The sequence below is a fragment of the Phocoena phocoena genome, chromosome 3 (genome assembly GCF_963924675.1).
Source record: "Phocoena phocoena chromosome 3, mPhoPho1.1, whole genome shotgun sequence".
NCBI lineage: Eukaryota > Metazoa > Chordata > Mammalia > Artiodactyla > Phocoenidae > Phocoena > Phocoena phocoena.
In genome coordinates, this window is record NC_089221.1 from 163484845 (window position 1) to 163503507 (window position 18663).

General features: G+C 39.3%; 1 protein-coding gene across 1 annotated transcript; it reads left to right on the forward strand.

Annotated features, from left to right (window-relative positions):
• Positions 1 to 871: 871 nt before the first annotated feature.
• On the forward strand, positions 872 to 17534 carry LOC136120401 (zinc finger protein 709-like). Its single transcript, XM_065873814.1, is given in 8 exon segments — positions 872 to 905; positions 1031 to 1107; positions 8951 to 9077; positions 9277 to 9337; positions 9718 to 11084; positions 11167 to 11416; positions 11487 to 11622; positions 17361 to 17534. Coding segments are annotated over 8 exon segments (2226 nt in total).
• The last annotated feature ends 1129 nt before the right edge of the window (positions 17535 to 18663 follow it).

An 18663-nucleotide genomic window follows, 5' to 3' on the forward strand; every position in this document is an offset into this window, starting at 1 on the left:
GTTATCATGAAGGAGGCCTCTGACCCTGATGGCACTGGGGTGAGGCTCTCTGGAGGAAAAAAATTATCAATACAAGAGAAGAGAGGACACCCTCTCCCCCAGAGTATATCCAGTGACCTAAAATGCAAAACAGGGAAGAACTGGAGGGAGGGAACAAGAGAAGAAAGGTACTGAAACAAAGGAACACAATTTCACTCAATTGTCAATCCAAAATATGCTAAAAAAATTTGCATAGCAAAAAGATGGAAGGGGCCTGCGTAGCTTTTGGTCCTCTATAATATGGGTTTGATTTAATATTAACATCTCCTGTACTGCACTAATTCACAAAACTTCATGTAATTAATCAAACTAGGTTTCAAATTACAGGTATACCTGGGGATCCCACTAAATTTAAACAATTTACCTCATCATCTTAGGAAGAATTACTGAATATAATATAAAGGACAAATAGGTATAATTTGCCTTCAGCAGCAGAACTCTCACGTTGCCTAAATTTCTCGTAGTCATATCGCCCGTTGTCCCAAAATGTCCCATAGTGAGCAGGAAAGCTCTGAACCCATGGCTCATCAAGTAAAATTAATTGTCTTCTGCTTCCAAATTGGCTCGACAAAATGAGACCCCAGAGAGAGACCTTAACTATCAGTTAAACTAGTTCATATGGCATGATTTAAATTAAACAAGGCCTTGAATTATTGAAAACCATTATAAGAAATGTATTTAGGGAGAAGTGATTACCGCCAATTTTCTTCTTTTAATACCCTTATTTGGTCTGCCCTTAAACCTGGAAAGGATGAATGACACCTCATAGTGGATTACAGCAACCCAAGTTGTGGTTGCATCAGATTAGCCCCTATTCCTAGTCTCCAACATTATGGAAATTACTTACTCCATCCAGTCGGCGGCTGGTAAATATCCTGCTCTCACAGATTTGGTAAGTCTATTCTGTTCAGTGCCTATTTCAACACCCTCTCAGCTGCAGTTGCCTTCACCTCTGAAGGGACATGATACACGTTTACCTGGTTACCCTCAGGGAACCTCAGCAGCTTGGCCATCCCACAGTCTCTGCAGGCAGATCTGAACTGCATGCACTTTGTTCCAGGAGCACAGGTATGACATCACACTAATGACATCCTCCTCTGAAGACATTCATTTCTCATTCATTCAGAACATACAATTACTGAAAAAAGGAGCTTGCGAAAAGTGTATGGGCCATTGACCCCACACATATGTGAGCCCCTTGGTTAAGTTTCTGAATGTTTTTTGGTAATTAGACAGCTGTTCCCTCCCTGACAATGTGAAGAAATATCTGTAATCCCTCTCAGCAATATCTGTAATCCCTCTCAGCACCTACAAGATCTACTAGGTTCTTTTGGTGTTGGGGAGACAGCATATTCCTTATTTACGAATTTTACTTGAGCCCATTTTTACTATTACTTGGAAATTGGCCCCTACCTTGAGGGCACCCCTACTACAGAAGGCTCTGGACTATGTTTAAATGGCCATACAACAGGCATTCCTGTTAGTTCCTTTGGAGTCTCCCTCAGTATAGAGGCTAATGCCTCTTGGAATTACCCATGATGGCCTTAAGTTATCTATAGGCTTCTGGTGCAAGGAACTGCCTTAGAACTTCAATTATCACCATGTACCGGGCTCTCTTGAAAATAGAGGCTCTCACAAGTGCTGAGCATGTGATCCTTTGCTGAGCTGCCCATTATGCCTTTAACCTTGGAAATAGCACCCCATCGGGTCGGCATGCCCACCAACACCTCCATGTGACATGATGGAGTCAAACCTGTCCTGGCCTATGCCTCCTGCAGGAGGGTGGCCTCTTCCCTATTCAGTCCCTTGAAAGTTGCTTTGGTGTTGGAAAAGGTCACCACTTCCCCAGATGGAGGCTTCCCTGGGATTGACGGAATGCACAGCTTTTGGGTGTGTACAGACTTTAAGGATGACAATATGCATTCCTACATGATGAGCTCTGTGGAGAGTTGCTGCTCTTCATCCCTTAATTGTGATATCCCTGATGAATGACCAAACCCCAGGGTCACACTAACCAAACATCAGGCAGTCGTCTTCCTACTGACCAAAACTGGCCTCATCTACTTGTATTCACAGACTTTTGGACGATTGTCTAAGAGTTGCCCCTTTGTGGTAAAAGAATTTTAGGAACCTTTGAACTCAAGAGATACCAAAAATATAAATCAAGGTAAATCTCGTCTAACATGCCCTAGGTCCAGAACACACGGTCTTGCCAGGACAATTCTCATCCATGTTGGAGTTCTAGACACTATTGATAGTAACCATGGCACTTCTCAGAATATGCAGTGCAGTTCTCTTCAACATGGCATTCAGTGGAAGTTTTACCTCTCTTACTGGTCTCAGGCTCATGGAGCACCATACTGCCTTATTGAATAAGTTCAAATCAGTTGAATGAAAGTGTCCCGTTTCAGTCATCAGTCAGTCAAATCAGGAGTGAATTGTAATTCGTTTGTCTTCATCTTTTTTTTTCTAATACACTTCAGTTGTTTTAGGGTAGTTTTAGGTTTACAGAAAGTATAGAGAATTTCCACATAACCCCTCTGCATCCACAGTTTGCACTATATTTTACTTCTTGTTTAACTGGTACATTTGTTAAAATTGCTCAGCAAATACTGATACAGTAAATTGCATTGTTTACATTAGCATTGACTCTGCGTTATAAGATCTGTGGGTTTGGCAAATGTTTAATGATCTGTGTCCTTCATTTCTGTATCACATACAGTAGTTTCACTTCCCTAAACATCTTTTATGCCCCACCTATTCATTCATCCCTCCCTCCAACCCTCAAATCCTTCACAGCCTGAGATCTTTTTACTGGCCCATAGTTTTGTCTTTTCCAGGGTGTTATTGACTTGGAATCATACAGTGTGTAGCCTTGTGAGATTGGCTTCTTCCACTTAGCAGTATACTTTTAAGGTTCCTCCATGTGTTTTCATGGCTTGATAACTCATTTCCTTTTATCACTGAACAGTATTTCATTGTAAGGATATACCACTGATTTATCCATTTGGCGCTTGAAAGATATCTTGCTTAACTCTTAACCCTTGCCAAGTATGAATAAATCACCTACAAACATTCATATGTAGGGTTTTGTGAAAATGTGAGATCGTGAGTTCAACTCATTTAGGTCAATACCAACAAGTGTGATTGTTGGATCTTAGTATGAGACGTAAGAGTGTATTTAGTTTTGACAGAAAATTCTGTCCTCCAATACAGGCATATCAAATTTCATTCCCACCAACAATGAATAAGGATTATCTATAGCTTCACGTCTTCACCGATGGCTGGTGTTCTGAGTGTTTCAAAATTTTTGGCATTTAATAAGTATGTAATGATAACTCATTGTTTTATTTGTAATCCCCCAGTGACGTATGTTGAGCATGTTTTCAAATTCCTTATTTTCCATCTGTCTTACTTTGGTGACTTGTCTGTTCACATCTTTTGCCCATTTTTATTTGGAGTATCTGTAATCTTATTGTTGTGCTTTAAGAGTTCTGTAGTTGTTTTGGGTATCAGTCATTTATCAGATAAGTGTTTTACAAAGGATTTTCTCCTGGTATGTGACTTGCCTTTTCATTCTCTAAACACTTTTTCCAGAACGCGAGTTTTTCATTTTAATGAAGTGAAACTTAGCTTTTTTTCTCTTTTGGGGATTTTTGTGTGTGTGTCTTATTGAAAAATTTATTACCAAACCCAAGGTCACCTGTAGTTTCTCATATGTTATCTTCTAGAAGGTTTTTGCTTTTTCATTTTACATTTAGATATATGATTTGTTTTAAGTTAATTTTTGTGAAAGGTGTAAGGTGTGTGTCGACTTTCATTTTGTTTATGCTCATGTGTGTTTCTATGTGAATATCCATTATTTATAGCACTGTTGAAAAGACGTTACTTTTTCCGTTGAATTGCCTTTACTCCTTTGTCAAAGATCAATTGACTGTATTTGTTTGCGTCTATAGGAAACCAATTGACTTGTGTATCCTTCAACCTTGCTATACACTGTTACTAATTCCAGGGGTTATCGCTGTTGTTGTGGATGCTATCAGATGTTTTGCATAAACAATCATGTCATAAGGAACAAAGTTTTATTTGCTGTTTCCCACTCTGTATACCTTTTATTTTTCTTACCTTACTGCATTGGCTAGGGCTTCCAGTACATTGTTTAATAGGAGCAGTGAAAGGAAACTTCCTTGCCGCCCTATTCCCCTCTTAACAGTAAAGCATCCAGCTTCTCACGACTCAGTATGATCTTACCTACAGGTGTTGTGTAGTTGTTCTTTTTTAAGAAGAGAGCCTTCCGCTCAATTTCTAGTTTGTTATCATAAATGGATGTTGGATGGTGTCAAATCTTTTTTCATGGTTATTTCCTCCTCCTTTTATTTCTGATTTAGTAATTTCTGTTTTTCTTCTTTTCTCAGTTGTCTTCATTAGATGTTTATCAATTTTATTAAATTAATATTTTCAAAGGACTAGCTTTGGGATTTGAAAACTAAGAGTTTTGGGTTTTTTTTTTTTTAAAGAACCATACTTTATTCTTCCTTTTTAAAAATTTATTTATTTTATTTATTTATTGTTTGCTATGTTGGGTCTTCGTTGCTGCGTGTGGGCTTCTCTAGTTGCCGCAAGTGGGGGCTACCCCTCGTTGCGGTGCACAGGTTTCTCATTGCAGTGGCCTCTCTTGTTGTGGAGCATGGGCTCTAGACGCGTGGGCTTCATTAGTTGTGGCACACGGGCCCAGTAATTGTGGCTCACGGGCTCTAGAGCGCAGGCTCAGTAGTTGTGGTGCACGGGCTTAGTCGCTCCATGGCATATGGGATCCTCCCAGACCACGGCTCGAACCCGTGTCCCCTGCATTGGCAGGCAGATTCTTAACCACTGCACCACCAGGGAAGTCCCAAGAGAGTGGTTTTTTTTCCCCCAAAACTTTAAATACAGGGATACCTCAGAGATTGGGAGTTCTGTTCAGGACCACCACAATAAAGTGAGTCACACTTATTTTTGGTTTCCCAGTGCATATAAAAGTTATGTTTATACTATATTGTAGCCTATTAAGTATGCAATAGCATTATGTCTAAAAAACAATCTACATAGCTCAATTTTAAAACTTTATTGCTAAAAAGTGTTAACTATCATCTGGCAATGTAGGGTTGCCACGAACTTTTAATATGTAAAATACACAAAATCTGCAAAGTACAATACAGTGAAGCACAATGAAATGAAGTATGCCTGCCTGTACAGTATTTCACTCCACTGTCTTCTTCCTTGTGTTGTTTCTGAAAACAAGTCTGATTTAATTCAAGTCTTTTTTTCTCTATGCAAATCAAAACTACAATTAGGTACCACCTGACACTGGTCAGAATGGCCATCATTAAAGAGTCTACAAATAACAAATGCTGGAAAGGGTGTGGAGAAAAGGGAACCCTCCAACACTGTTGGTGGGAATGTAAATTGATACAGCCACTATGGAAAACAGTATGGAGGTTCCTTAAAAAACTAAAAATAGAGTTGCCATATGAGCCAGCAATCCCAGTCCTGGACATATAGACAAAACTATAATTAGAAAAGATACATGCACCCCCATGTTTATAGCAGCACTATTCACAATAGCCAAGCCACTATTCACAATCTAAATGTCCATCAATAGATGAATGAAAATGATTGGGGTATATATATATACATACACACACATACAAAAAAAAAACAGGAATACTACTCAGTCATAAAAAGGAATAAAATAATGCCATGTGCAGCAACATGGATGGACCTAAAGATTATCATACTAAGTGAAGTAAGTCAGAACAAGAAAGACAAATACCATATGATATCACTTACATGTGGAACCTAAAATATGACACAAATGAACTTATCTACGAAACAGAAACAGACTCACAGATATAGAGAACAGACTAGTGCTGCCAAGAGGGAGTGGGGGACGGATGGATTGGGAGTTTGGGATTAGCAGATGCAAACTATTATATATAGAATGGATAAACAACAAGGTCCTACTGTATAGCACAGAACTATAGTCAATATCCTGTAATAAACCATAATGGAAAGGAATATGAAAAAGAATATATATGTATAACTGATTCACTTTGCTGTACAGCAGAAATTAACACAACATTGTAGGGAATTCCCTGGTGGTCCAGTGGGTAAGACTCTGAGCTCCCAATGCAGGTGTCTCGGGTTTGATCCCTTGTCAGGGAACTAGATCCTGCATGCATGCCACAGCTAAAACCCGGTGCAGCCTAAATAAGTAAATAAATATAATAAATATATATATATATATTTTTTAAACCACAACATTGGGCTTCCCTGGTGGCACAGTGGTTGAGAATCTGCCTGCTAATGCAGAGGACATGGGTTCGAGCCCTGGTCTGGGAAGGATCCCACATGCCGCGGAGCAACTAGGCCCGTGAGCCACAACTACTGAGCCTTCTCGTCTGGAGCCCGTGCTCCACAACAAGAGAGGCTGTGATAGTGAGAGGTCCACGCACCGCAATGAAGAGTGGCCCCCGCTTGCCACAACTGAAGAAAGCCCTCGCACAGAAATGAAGACCCAACACAGAAAAAATAAATAAATTTATAAAACAAAGGACTAGTCTTTAAAAAAAAACACAACATTGTAAATCAACTATACTTCAATAAAATAAAAAAAATTTTAATCTTTTTTTCTCAGCTCACTAAGGTGTTTCTTCTGCTAGCTCTTTTCAATATATTCTTTTTCTTCAGTTTGAATATGATATACTTGAGTGTGCTTTTTTTCAAATTAATTTTATTTATTTTTTTGCTGCATTGGGTCTTTGTTGCTCTGTGCGGGCTTTCTCTAGCTGTGGCGGGTGGGGGCTACTCTTTGTTGCGGTGCATGGGCTTCTCATTGCAGTGGCTTCTCTAGTTGCAGAGCATGGGTTCTAGGCGCTCAGGCTTCAGTAGTTGTGGTGCATGGGCTTAGTTGCTCCGCGGCATATGGGATCTTCCTGGACCAGGGCTTGAACCCGTGTCCCCTGCACTGGCAGGCAGATTCTTAACCACTGCATCGTGGGTGTACATTTTTTAGCATTTTCATTTTGTGTTCTCTGAGCTTCCTGGATCTGTGGTTTGCCATCAATGATTAATTTTTGAAAAAAATCTGTGATTATTATTTCACTTATTTTTTCTGTTCCTTTCTGTCTTTCTTTTCCTTCAGGTATTTCCATTATGTGTATTTTAAACATTCTTTCATTGTCCTACAGTTCATGGATATTGTGTTCTGCATTGTTTGCTCTTTTTTGTCTTTGAACTAGCTTCTGGTGAAATAGATTGTTTTCAGTATAGGCCTTGTATCTTTATTTTCTGTTTCCCAATTTTGAAACCAGTGGTTTCCTGTGACTTCAGAGCTCTGATGGAACTAAGAAGAGTTGTTGATTTCAAGTGTTTTCACTTTTTTCTCTGAGGTTGGGAATGATGGCATCCAAAACCAGAAACCAGAGTTCTCTGACTCCAGTTTTTGATGACTGACTGCTGACAACCTTAAAGTCTCATCCCCCCTCATTTCTCTTTGACCCACATCTATACAAAGTGATAAGAGTGCCTTGGTGCTCCTTCCTTTGGCAGTAGCAAAACAGTCAGTCCTCATAAGATCCTGTTCTTGTGTGTGAACCCTCACCCAAACCCACCCCCTAACCTCAATTAAAAAAAAAAAGTCCAGGCACCTTTTGTTTCTCTCAAGCCATTTCATGGCAGCTGGAGAAGTATGCCTTACTTTCCCCAGAGACCTCAATTATGGAAGTAAACCCTTTCATTCACTATTGGTAGTATGTGGTGTCATCAACTAAGGAATTCGTATGCTCAGAGGTCAAGCCATCATACTTCTGTAGACCAGATAGGAGCTTGGGAATTAGAGAAATTGGGAGAAGAGCCTCTAGAATAGCTGGTTGGGAAACACTTCTTCCTGCTGTTTGAAAATGGAGATTTTAGAGTTGTTTGGAGGAAAGCACTGCTGAATCCTTCATATATTTTATGGGCAAATTAGCCATGAATCCATTGTGATTTTCAGTGAACACACTTGCAGTCTGCAGCTGTTCCTCAAGGTCAACAAGGCACAGGGCCCAGTGTTCTGGTTCTGCCATAAAGAGCTCTTCTGGCATACTACAGCACTTTGTGTGCCTCTAAGCAGCCCCAAGGCGCACAAGTATAGGGACTTTGTGGTCTAAGTTGTGACATCTTCTTCCTAGTATCTGAACTCTAAGTTCCAAATAACTTTCTAGTCCATCAAACCAGAGAGAGAAAGGGAAAACTGAGCCTGTGGTAAGTATTACACAAGTTAAAAGCAATACTTCCTGACAAGGATATTTTCATTCCACCAGCTACATCATACCACACTACTTCTAAAGGCCTGGAGTACTTAGGGATGAAATAGCCAGCTGGACCTTATTAAAAGCTGGATTTCTACAGGTGTTCTGGATTCTCATGTTTGGTGATAGGAATAGAAGTAAAAGCTTTTAGTTTTCACTATGTTTTTATTTAGTAAAATCTTATGCAGATTTGACCCTTTGGCTCATGGTGTGCTGTAAATGGTGGGTAATAAGAAGGGCGAGAAAAGAGTTTTCCTCACGAAGAATCCATGATCTTAAAATGATATTTGTTTCATGTGTGTAGCATTTCTGTCATTTCCCAACATGCTCTGGACCCTGCAATTAGAGAGAAATAAGATGTGATGAAATCACAATAAAACTATGTAAATAATTTGCATGTTTTCACAATGCTGTTAAACTTATTAGGAAGTGTGGACAGAGAGTAAGTTTCTGATGACCAAGTCATAGAATAAATGTTTGGAGATGACAGAATCATACGTAACCTTCGTATAAATGGTGTACAGATGTCCAGTGCTGTTAGTCTCACACATCCTACTATACACATATCTGGGATGTTTTAGGACTCAGTGACCTTTGAGGATGTGGCTGTGAGCTTCACCCTGGAGGAGTGGGCTTTACTGGATCCTTCACAGAAGAAACTCTACAGAGATGTGATGCGGGAAACGTTGAGGAACCTGGCCTCAGTAGGTGAGGATGACAACTTACCTTTACTTTGTCAATTAGAGAACACATGTTTCTTGCTCGTTAACATTGTTCCAAGATGTTGAATGTGGAAATGCAGGATGTTGCTAAATAATCTAGGCATGGTCACAGCCAACAATGGACTTAGATAGTTTTCCTATAACTTCTAATATCTTGGAATCATTTTTCTTGGTCTGCAATTTAGGAGAAAAATGGGAAGATCATGACATTGAAGATCAGTACAAAAACCAGGGGAGAAAACTAAGGTAAGTCACACTCACAATATAAAATAGTGCCTCATTGAGTATCCTGTTATGTTATGCAGTTTTAAAAGAAGGAAATAAAAGAAATAATGCATGCTCCAAATTTAGTTATTCTTAGAAAATTTTCACCAAAATTACTTTCTTATGTGACATAGATGTTCAGTGTTTGCAAAATAGTTCAACACTATAAATAAACTCTATATGAATGTCACTGTTTTGATTATTGCAAGAGCATTTCTTATATTCAACTTGAAACAATTCAGACAAGGCATAAAACCTACACTATTGCTATCAGTGATAAAAATGTACTTCAAATATCCTACTATTGAGTATAAAATTGTTAATAAAGACCTCACTGATAATATACTCCTTGTTTTTTACAGAAGTCATGTGGTAGAGAGACTCTGTGAAAGTAAAGAGGGTAGTCAATGTGGAGAAAACTTCAGCCTTATTCCAAATCTCAATCTGAACAAGAAAACTACTGGAGTGAAACCACGTGAATGCAATATATGTGGAAAAGTCTTTACACGTCATTCATCCCTTAAGAGACACATGAGCTGTCACACTGAACGTAAACCATATGAGTATCAGAAACATGGAGAGAAGCCATATAAATGTAAGGAATGTGGTAAAGCCTTTAGCTATCTCCAGTTTTTGGAGACGCATGAAAAAAATCACAATCGAGAGAAAAAATATAAATGTAAGGAATGTGGAAAAGCGTTCCATTCCCGTGCATCCTTTCAAACACATGAAAGGATTCACACAGGAGAAAAACCCTATGAATGTAAGGAATGTGGGGAAGCTTTTATGTGGAGCACAGCATTTCGAAGACACATGGTAACACACACTGGAGATGCTCCATATACATGTAAGGAATGTGGGAAAGCTTTTAATTGTTCCTCTTCATTGCGAACACATGAAACAACTCACAGTGAAGAGAAACCCTATCAGTGTAAACAATGTGGAAAATTCCTTAGATATTATCATACTTTTCGAACACATGAAAGGACTCATACAGGAGAGAAACCCTATGAATGTAAGCAGTGTGGTAAAGCCTTCAGTTGTCCCAGTTCTTTTCGAAAACATGAAAGAATTCATACTGGGGAAAAGCCTTATGAATGTAAGGAATGTGGGAGAGCCTTCAGAGGTCTCTCAAGCCTTCGAGCACACATGATCACTCACACTGGAGATGGACCTTATAAATGTAAGGAATGTGAGAGAGCCTTCATTTCTCCTAGTTCTTTTCGAATACATCAAAGGATTCACACTGGAGAGAAACCCTATGAATGTAAACAATGTGGTAAAGCCTTCAGTTACTATAATTCCTTACAATCACACAGAAGGACTCATACTGGAGAGAAACCCTATGAATGCAAGGAATGTGGGAAGGCCCTCTCCCATCACCAAACCTTAAAAATACACATGAGACTGCACACTGGAGAGAAACCCTATGAATGTAAACAATGTGGTAAAGCTTTCAGATATTACCCTTCCTTTCACAAACACAAACAAATTCATACTGGAGGGAAACCCTTCGAATGTGAACAATGTGGTAAAGCCTTCAGTTATTACAATTCCTTACAGTCACATGGAAGAACTCATACTGGAGAGAAACCCTATGAATGCAAGGAATGCGGGAAAGCCCTCTCCCATCACCAGACCTTAAGAGTACACATGAGACTGCACACTGGAGAGAAACCCTATGAATGTGAACAATGTGGTAGAGCTTTCAGATATTACACTTCCTTCCAAAAGCACAAAAGAGTTCATACTGAGAAGAAATTCTGTGAATAAGGAATATGGAAAAGCCTTTAGTTGATCAACTTCACTTTGAAAACATGAAAGAAGCCACACTGGAGAGAAAGCCTGTCAGTGTAAACAAGGCGGGAAAGCCTTCAGGTATTTTCAAAGTTTGAAAACACATGAAAGGACTCCCATAGAAGAGAAACCTTGTAAGCAATGTGGTAAATCCTGCAGAGATTACACTTCATTAGAAATGCGCAAAAGAGCTCATAGTGAAGAGAAACCCTGTGACTGTAAGGAATGTGGAAAAGCCTTCAGATGTTTTCAGAGTTTTTTTTTTTGAAGATGTGCAAAAGATCAGAGTGGAGGGAATGTGGTAAACCCTTCATTTGTCACAAACCATTTGAAGACATGTGAGAACACACACTGGAGAGACACCATATAAATGTAAACAATGTTGGAAAGACTTGTCATCCCAGTTCTGAAAGCATGAAAGAACTCACTGGACAAAAACTCTTGAGTTAAACAGCCTGGGAAAGATTTCAGTGAGCCCACATCTTTACATGTGAAAAAGAATATAAAATGTAAGTAACATGAGAAAGCTTGATGGAAACTAATCTATGTATAACATTCCAGAAAATAGGAAAGAGTTGTTATTAAAGTTGTAAATATATTGTCTTTATCAAGCCTCTTTTCTTAGAGCGCACCATTGGACGGTGGATTTCTAGTAATTACTCTCAGAAATGAATACAAGGTGAGATGATTTTATAAGTCATATGTTTCCACAGCAGTACGTAAGAGTAATAGGTAGTGCTTTTTCTTTAAATCGGTTAATAATCTTTTCTCTTTCCTGTTTGAAACCTGTTGGATCATAGGTGAATTGAAGCATATTTCTAATAATGCAATTAGGTTAACATTGTTTTATAATGTTTTATTTGTTCTGTGTTAAGGGGCCACTGAAAAATGACAGTTTGGTATTTGGATTTTCCTAATGGCCTTGTGGCAGTTCTTGGATATCCTAGTCCAGAATATATATTTATCTTTCTTACCGACAAAGCTCCTTTTTGGGGGTGAAGAGTATAAGAGCCTTTTTCCATTTTCCATACTAATAAACAGTTGAATAAATATTTATGTTCGCCTCACTTATAAAAGAATATAGTTTCCATGTGAATTATTATTTTCATATTTGGGTCTTTGCTTTATGTCCTTCCTTCTGACTATAATTTGGTGAATAGACTTTGAATTAAGAAGAGAGGCCTGATAGGACAACAAAATCTAGAGCTGGAGTTATTCCCCCTGTAGGTAATGTTAGGAACTAGATTTTCCAGAACTCATCCCCTTTGTGGTTCCTTGTTAGAATCCACCAATAGTCTGACTTGCATGAGATTTGGAAGGCAGAAGTGAGGAAGGCAGTAGTCAGATTTCACATATAGAGAGACAGATGCACAGGAGCTTCAGGTATACCATCTTCCAGCCCATTTTCCATATTTTTTGCCCTTCCAGTCAAGAGTATCCTGAAAACCACAAATAACTCTATGATATCAATTTTTCTGAGAGCTCTGGTTTCAACTGACGTCTTCCCAAGATCCACATCAAAAATCCAGCTTCTCCAGGGTCTCTTTTGTCCACCAGGAAACTAATCAGATTGTCATGATTGGGAGTATTCTTTGATTCCCCTCTTTTCTAGATTATATCCATATAAGGTCTGATTTGTGTAGGAAACACCTTGTGCTGTTAACAGTCCTAGTGAGTATGTTTTCCTGATTCACCATGACATCTGCAATGGTGAATCAAAAAGAATGACATGGGAGTTTTTTCTCTACTGCAGTGTTCACTGGCTGCCTTCACTTGGTCTTTCCATGTGAGAATAAGAACCTTTCTCCTGTCAGGAGACTGAGTTTTTCTTGTTTCTTGGAGCTCAATGTAATACCTCAGTGTTTTCAATTTTGTTTGATTGTATGTGATTAAACTATGTATATTTTTTGTTACAGGAATGCTTCTATAGTTCTTTCATAGAAATATATTATTAACTGTTTTCTAAGCTGTCCAATGCTAACAAATATTATTGTGTATTTCATTTCCTGACAGGATATATTAAAATATACCCTTATAATTGTGTATTTTCAGATAAAATTTGCAATTTTCTTTCACTTAATCATTTATATTTTAAGTCTATTTTATGTACATACAAGTTCAGGTATGTTTTCCTCAGGCAAATTTTACTTTTTATTCTTTTGTAGTTACGATATTTATTATGAAATTAATTTCTCATTTATTCTTAGTACCAGATACTTAAATCATGTTTTTTCTTAAGCGCCCTCTTGTCAGTGACCTACAGGATTGCACTTGTAGTCAAAGAGGGGAGTGTAATGAATTCTAATAAGAATGAGCACAAACCATTAAGTGATGTGAGGTATAATAGTACAGGATGCTCAGAAGGACTTCTTATAGGAGTTTGGCTTTAGAGGATTTGACTGCTACCCAAGAAAGCAAGACGTTTTTCTGTATTGGATGCCGTGAGGAGGGTAACTTTATTCTTTCATTGGTTATCATAATCCTTGTTTTCTAGAAGGCAAAAACAGTGTAGTGGAACTAAACTTAATTCGTAAGAAGCCCCAGTTACATTAGAAAGAAGAGGGGTATACTGGTCATTTTTATTATTTGGAGCTTTATCTTTTATCAATTTTAGAGATATGGTTACAAAATACCCTAATTTTTGTCTTGGTCCATCATAGTCAACGAATACCTTTGATGAAGGTGGTGTGTGACATTTTTCTCTTCACCAGGAAAAGACTTGGCCTTGCAAAGAATGCAGGCCAGTTCCCTGTCCTCTGGAACAGCTTTTGCCTTTCCTACTTGTTATCCAAACACTGGTGTACTTCCTACAGTGTATTAGACACCCTTTACTATAAAGTTCAAGTCTTTTTTAATATCTCATTTATGACTCAACTGATATTTGTAAGTTTAGGTAATTTGTGAGAGAACACATACCTAGCAAGAGAGAAAGACAGGACCACTGTTGCAATCAAGCCTTTTTTTCTCAGAGACTATACTCTTTTTTTTTTAACATCTTTATTGGAGTATAATTGCTTTACAATGGTGTGTTAGTTTCTGCTTTATAACAAAGTGAATCAGTTATACCTATACATATATCCCCATATCTCTTCCCTCTTGCATCTCCCTCCCTCCCACCCTCCCTATCCCACCCCTCTAGGTGGTCACAAACCACCGAGCTGATTTCCCTGTGCTATGTGGCTCCTTCCCACTAGCTATTTATTTTACATTTGGTAGCGTATATATGTCCATGCCACTCTCTCACTTAGTCCCAGCTTACCCTTCCCCCTCCCTATATCCTCAAGTCCATTCTCTAGTAGGTCTGCGTCTTTATTCCCATCTTGCCCCTAGGTTCTTCATGACCTTTTTTTTTTTTCTTAGATTCCATATATATGTGTTAGCATACGGTATTTGTTTTTCTCTTTCTGACTTACTTCACTCTGTATGACAGACTCTAGGTCCATCCACCTCACTACAAATAACTCAATTTCGTTTCTTTTTATGGCTGAGTAATATTCCATTGTATATATGTGCCACATCTTCTTTATCCATTCATCTGTTGATGGACACTTACGTTGCTTCCATATCCTGGCTATTGTAAATAGAGCTGCAATGAACATTGTGGTACATGAGTCTTTTTGAATTATGGTTTTCTCAGGGTATATGTGCAGTAGTGGGATTGCTGGGTCGACTATACTCTTAATGCTAATGTTTCAACATCCCCCATTGCCATGCACTTTAGAGTCAGCGTACCCCATTTAGCACAAATAATCAAGGTACTGTAGGATTTGGATACAGCAGCATGAAACAAACAGGTTCTTGCATTCCTGGCGCTTATATTTTTGTGGGAAAAGAGATATGGTGAAGCTTTGGTTTATAGATGGAAATAAGGGCTTTGATGGAATGTAAGGCAATAATGTGAGAAAATAGGGAACCTGCGATGTGTATATATCTTTTCTCTGAGGGTAGGTGCCTCAGTGAATGATGATGTCATTATTGATCACAGAATTTCTACCATATAATACATCTTAAACACTCTTTCAGGAACTGCTTGGCTGTGTAATTAAATAGATTGCACCAGTATAGAAATCCTGCATTCCTGTGATTCACAGTAAAGATTCCCCATAAAGATAAAGATACAGACATGGTTCATCTTTGTTTTTGTAACTGTTAAACATTTTGTTTATAGAATATGTGCTCATGAGTTTGGACATTGTCACCTGGATCTTGGAACTTCCTATTGATTTGGGCCACGTCATTTGAGGGAATTTTCATTTACTTTTACATTTTCTAAAATGTTACAGTATTTGGCATTTTCATTTTGTTCCTTTACACACTAAGCAACACAATGTTTACCCCATAAAATCATGGAGTTCCTCCCATTTAGGGAAACACATTCATCTGCACTGTTGTAGCCCATCCTGAGTTTATCCTATGAGTAGAGTGATAACTGTGCAAGTCTGCTGTGGTTTCCCAATGGAAACATGAAAAAAAGCTGTGGATGTTTAGAGGCAGTCATCCAAGGAATAGTTGAGGTGAGCTGTAGAGAGGGGGTATTATTTTGGGTAATATCCTAATTTAGTATAAAAGGAGAAATGAGAAATTTTCCAATGTCTTTTTATTGCAGGAGTGGTTGGAAGTCTTGTGCATCAGTGATCCATTGGCCCATTTTGCTATTCAGAGGTTTCATTTCCATATGCTTAGACTTCCAGCATGTGTTGTGTAAGAGTAGGAGACAAAAGTAATAGCTGTGAGGATGGACCGGGAGTTTGGGCTTCGTAGATGGCAAACTATTACATTTAGAATGGATAAACAACAAGGTCCTAACTATATTCAATATCCTGTGATAAACCATGATGGAAAAGAATGTCTATATGTGTATAACTGGGTCACTTTGCTGTACAGCAGAGATTGGCACAGCGTTGCAAATCAACTATACCTCAATTTTAAAAAAGTAATAGCTGTGATATGTAAAATAGATAGATTGATAGATGGGAGGGAGGGAGGAAATGAATAACACAAATGCCTTCGTATGCTAGGAGACGGTTAAACTCTCCTGAACTTTGATTATGTGTTCAGCCTTTTTTCCCACCATTCTGGGATCCTTCCAGGAAGAATTGAAGGGCTGGGGACGAAGGACATGGGCCACAACAGGCCTTTCTTACAACCCTGTCTTAACACCCACTAGGGCTGCACCCGTCCTCCTCTCATCACCTCATCACATAACTAAGAGTGAAGAGAGAGGGCTCCTGCATCTATCTTTGAGTAAGTCAGATTCCTCAGACAGATCTTTGGAAATACTGTGGTTCTGAAACATAAAGGTGTGTCCCAAGTGGGATCTGCCTGGGGACATCCTCATTCGTGTAAACCAGCATGATTTCCTTCCTCGGCCATCCATAGACCGTTTCCTTATCATCGTTTCCCAACTCAAGCCTACTTGTGCCTGCTTACTTGGAAACATCTTTAGAAATCCATGTGTATTCCACTCTGGAAAATTTATCTGAGGCAATACCTGGGGCTGTGAGTTGCGAGGGTGACAGAAGCAATTGGCAGGAACCATGTCATGGGCACATTCCATCAGCCACAGAGACCACAGGCATCGCATGTTTATCAGATCTGCTTGCTTACTTATTCACAAACACTTACAGTTGGGAAATAAATGGCTCTAGTATTTTTCAAACTTAACAGTTCATTCCTGTCTCCCTCCCCACACTCCTTTACCATAGAGGCTTTTGCAGCCTCCTGTTATGCATCTAAGAGTCTTTAAATCACCCATGGTGGATTTAAATTGCCAAAGGCATTCTTGTACCAGAAACTGTTCTCAGCCAGTGCTGCACACAAGTACAGAAGCCACTACTAGCAACTGACAGAGTCTTTTTGTAAACGGAGTTGATCCTCCAAAGTCAGCTTTTCACTTGTCCTTGGATCATGAATGCAGGACCCCTCACGCTTTCTAACCAGAAGCCTCTTCACTGAACATAAACTGATACTTACAAAACAGAGCCAAAATTGGCACCTCCAACATAATCCCACCTGAAGAGGATGTGTGTTCCCCTGTCCTCTGATTGATGTAATCCATTCTGGAAGATGTCACCTTTCTAGATATATTGGTGTCTTTGAGAATCAGTCAGAAGCACATGAGGTACCATGGAGTTCATATTTTTATGGACATTGTGCTGCCACCAAATCTGATGCAGTCTACTACAGAGATGCTGTGTTCTGTCTTTAGATCAAACAGGCACCTGTGATCAAAAACTGGACCCAAGCATCAGATGGATTAGTCAAGCTCCAGGCCATTGCACTAGCACTAGAGAATTCCCTGGCCAAGAATCAAACTCATCTGCACATTATTACAGATTCTTTGGCCATTGACAATGATCTAGCTGTCTCATCCATCCAATAGCAACAACTTATCCAAGGTCACCCTTTTGAGCAAAAGAACTCTGGGACTATATCACCTCAAATACCTAAGTACAAATCAAGGTCACTGCTTATGCTACACATACTGCCTTAATCTGCAGAGGCTCATTTCATTGTTCAGGATGACAAATTGACTCATATTTCTGAGACACATACCTACACCTGAGATCTTACGGTATTAATCTTGGCCCTGTGAGCTCCTGTAATCATTAACCATTTAGAGGTCTCTAGCATAAAGTTTAAGCAAGATTCAAGGGACGGGACTTCCCTAGTGGCGCAGCAGTTAGGAGTCCGCCCGCCAGTGCAGGGGACGTGGGTTCGATCCCTGGTTGGGGAAGATTCCACATGCCGCGGAGCAACTAAGCCCGTGCACCACAGCTACTGAGCCTACGCGCCTAGAGCCCGCGAGCGACAACTACGGAAGCCCGCGTACCTAGAGCCCATGCTCCGCAATAAGAGAAGCCACCACAAGGAGAAGCCCACGCACCAGAACTAGAGAAAGCCTTTGTGCAGCAGTGGAGACCCAACGCAGCCAAAAATAAATAAATTAAATAAATAAAAATTCAAGGGACTTCCCTCCTTTGCCATGGCTAACTTAGTGACTGACTAATGCACCTGATGTAGGAAAAGTCACCACTGCTGACACTTTGCTGTACAGCAGATTGGCACAGCATTGTAAATCAACTCTACCTCAATAAAAGAAAAGGTACCACTGCTAATATAATTTTGATGCATCTACTATCCAGGCTGAGGAAGTGTTCCCTACAGCTGACAGCAAATAGACTTTGTAGGGCCCCTTACCCCCTTTGCTGGACTACTTGCTATGATGGGACCATTTAAGAAACTGTATATAGACAAATCATTCTATTATAAATAACCTGCTGAAGCCAAAACGTAAGGACTCACCAAGACACTCTAGAAAATACTGATAGTATCAACTCATTTTTTCAAAATACAAAGCACTGGGCTCTTGAAAAAAGTATTCAGTGGACCTTGTACCTCTCTTAAGATCCCCAGCTACAACCCTCAGAAGATGGCCTAATAGTTTACCTAGACAAATCTTACTTCTAAATAGGTCTTTCTGCTGTGCTAGGCTTTAGTTACATTCAATC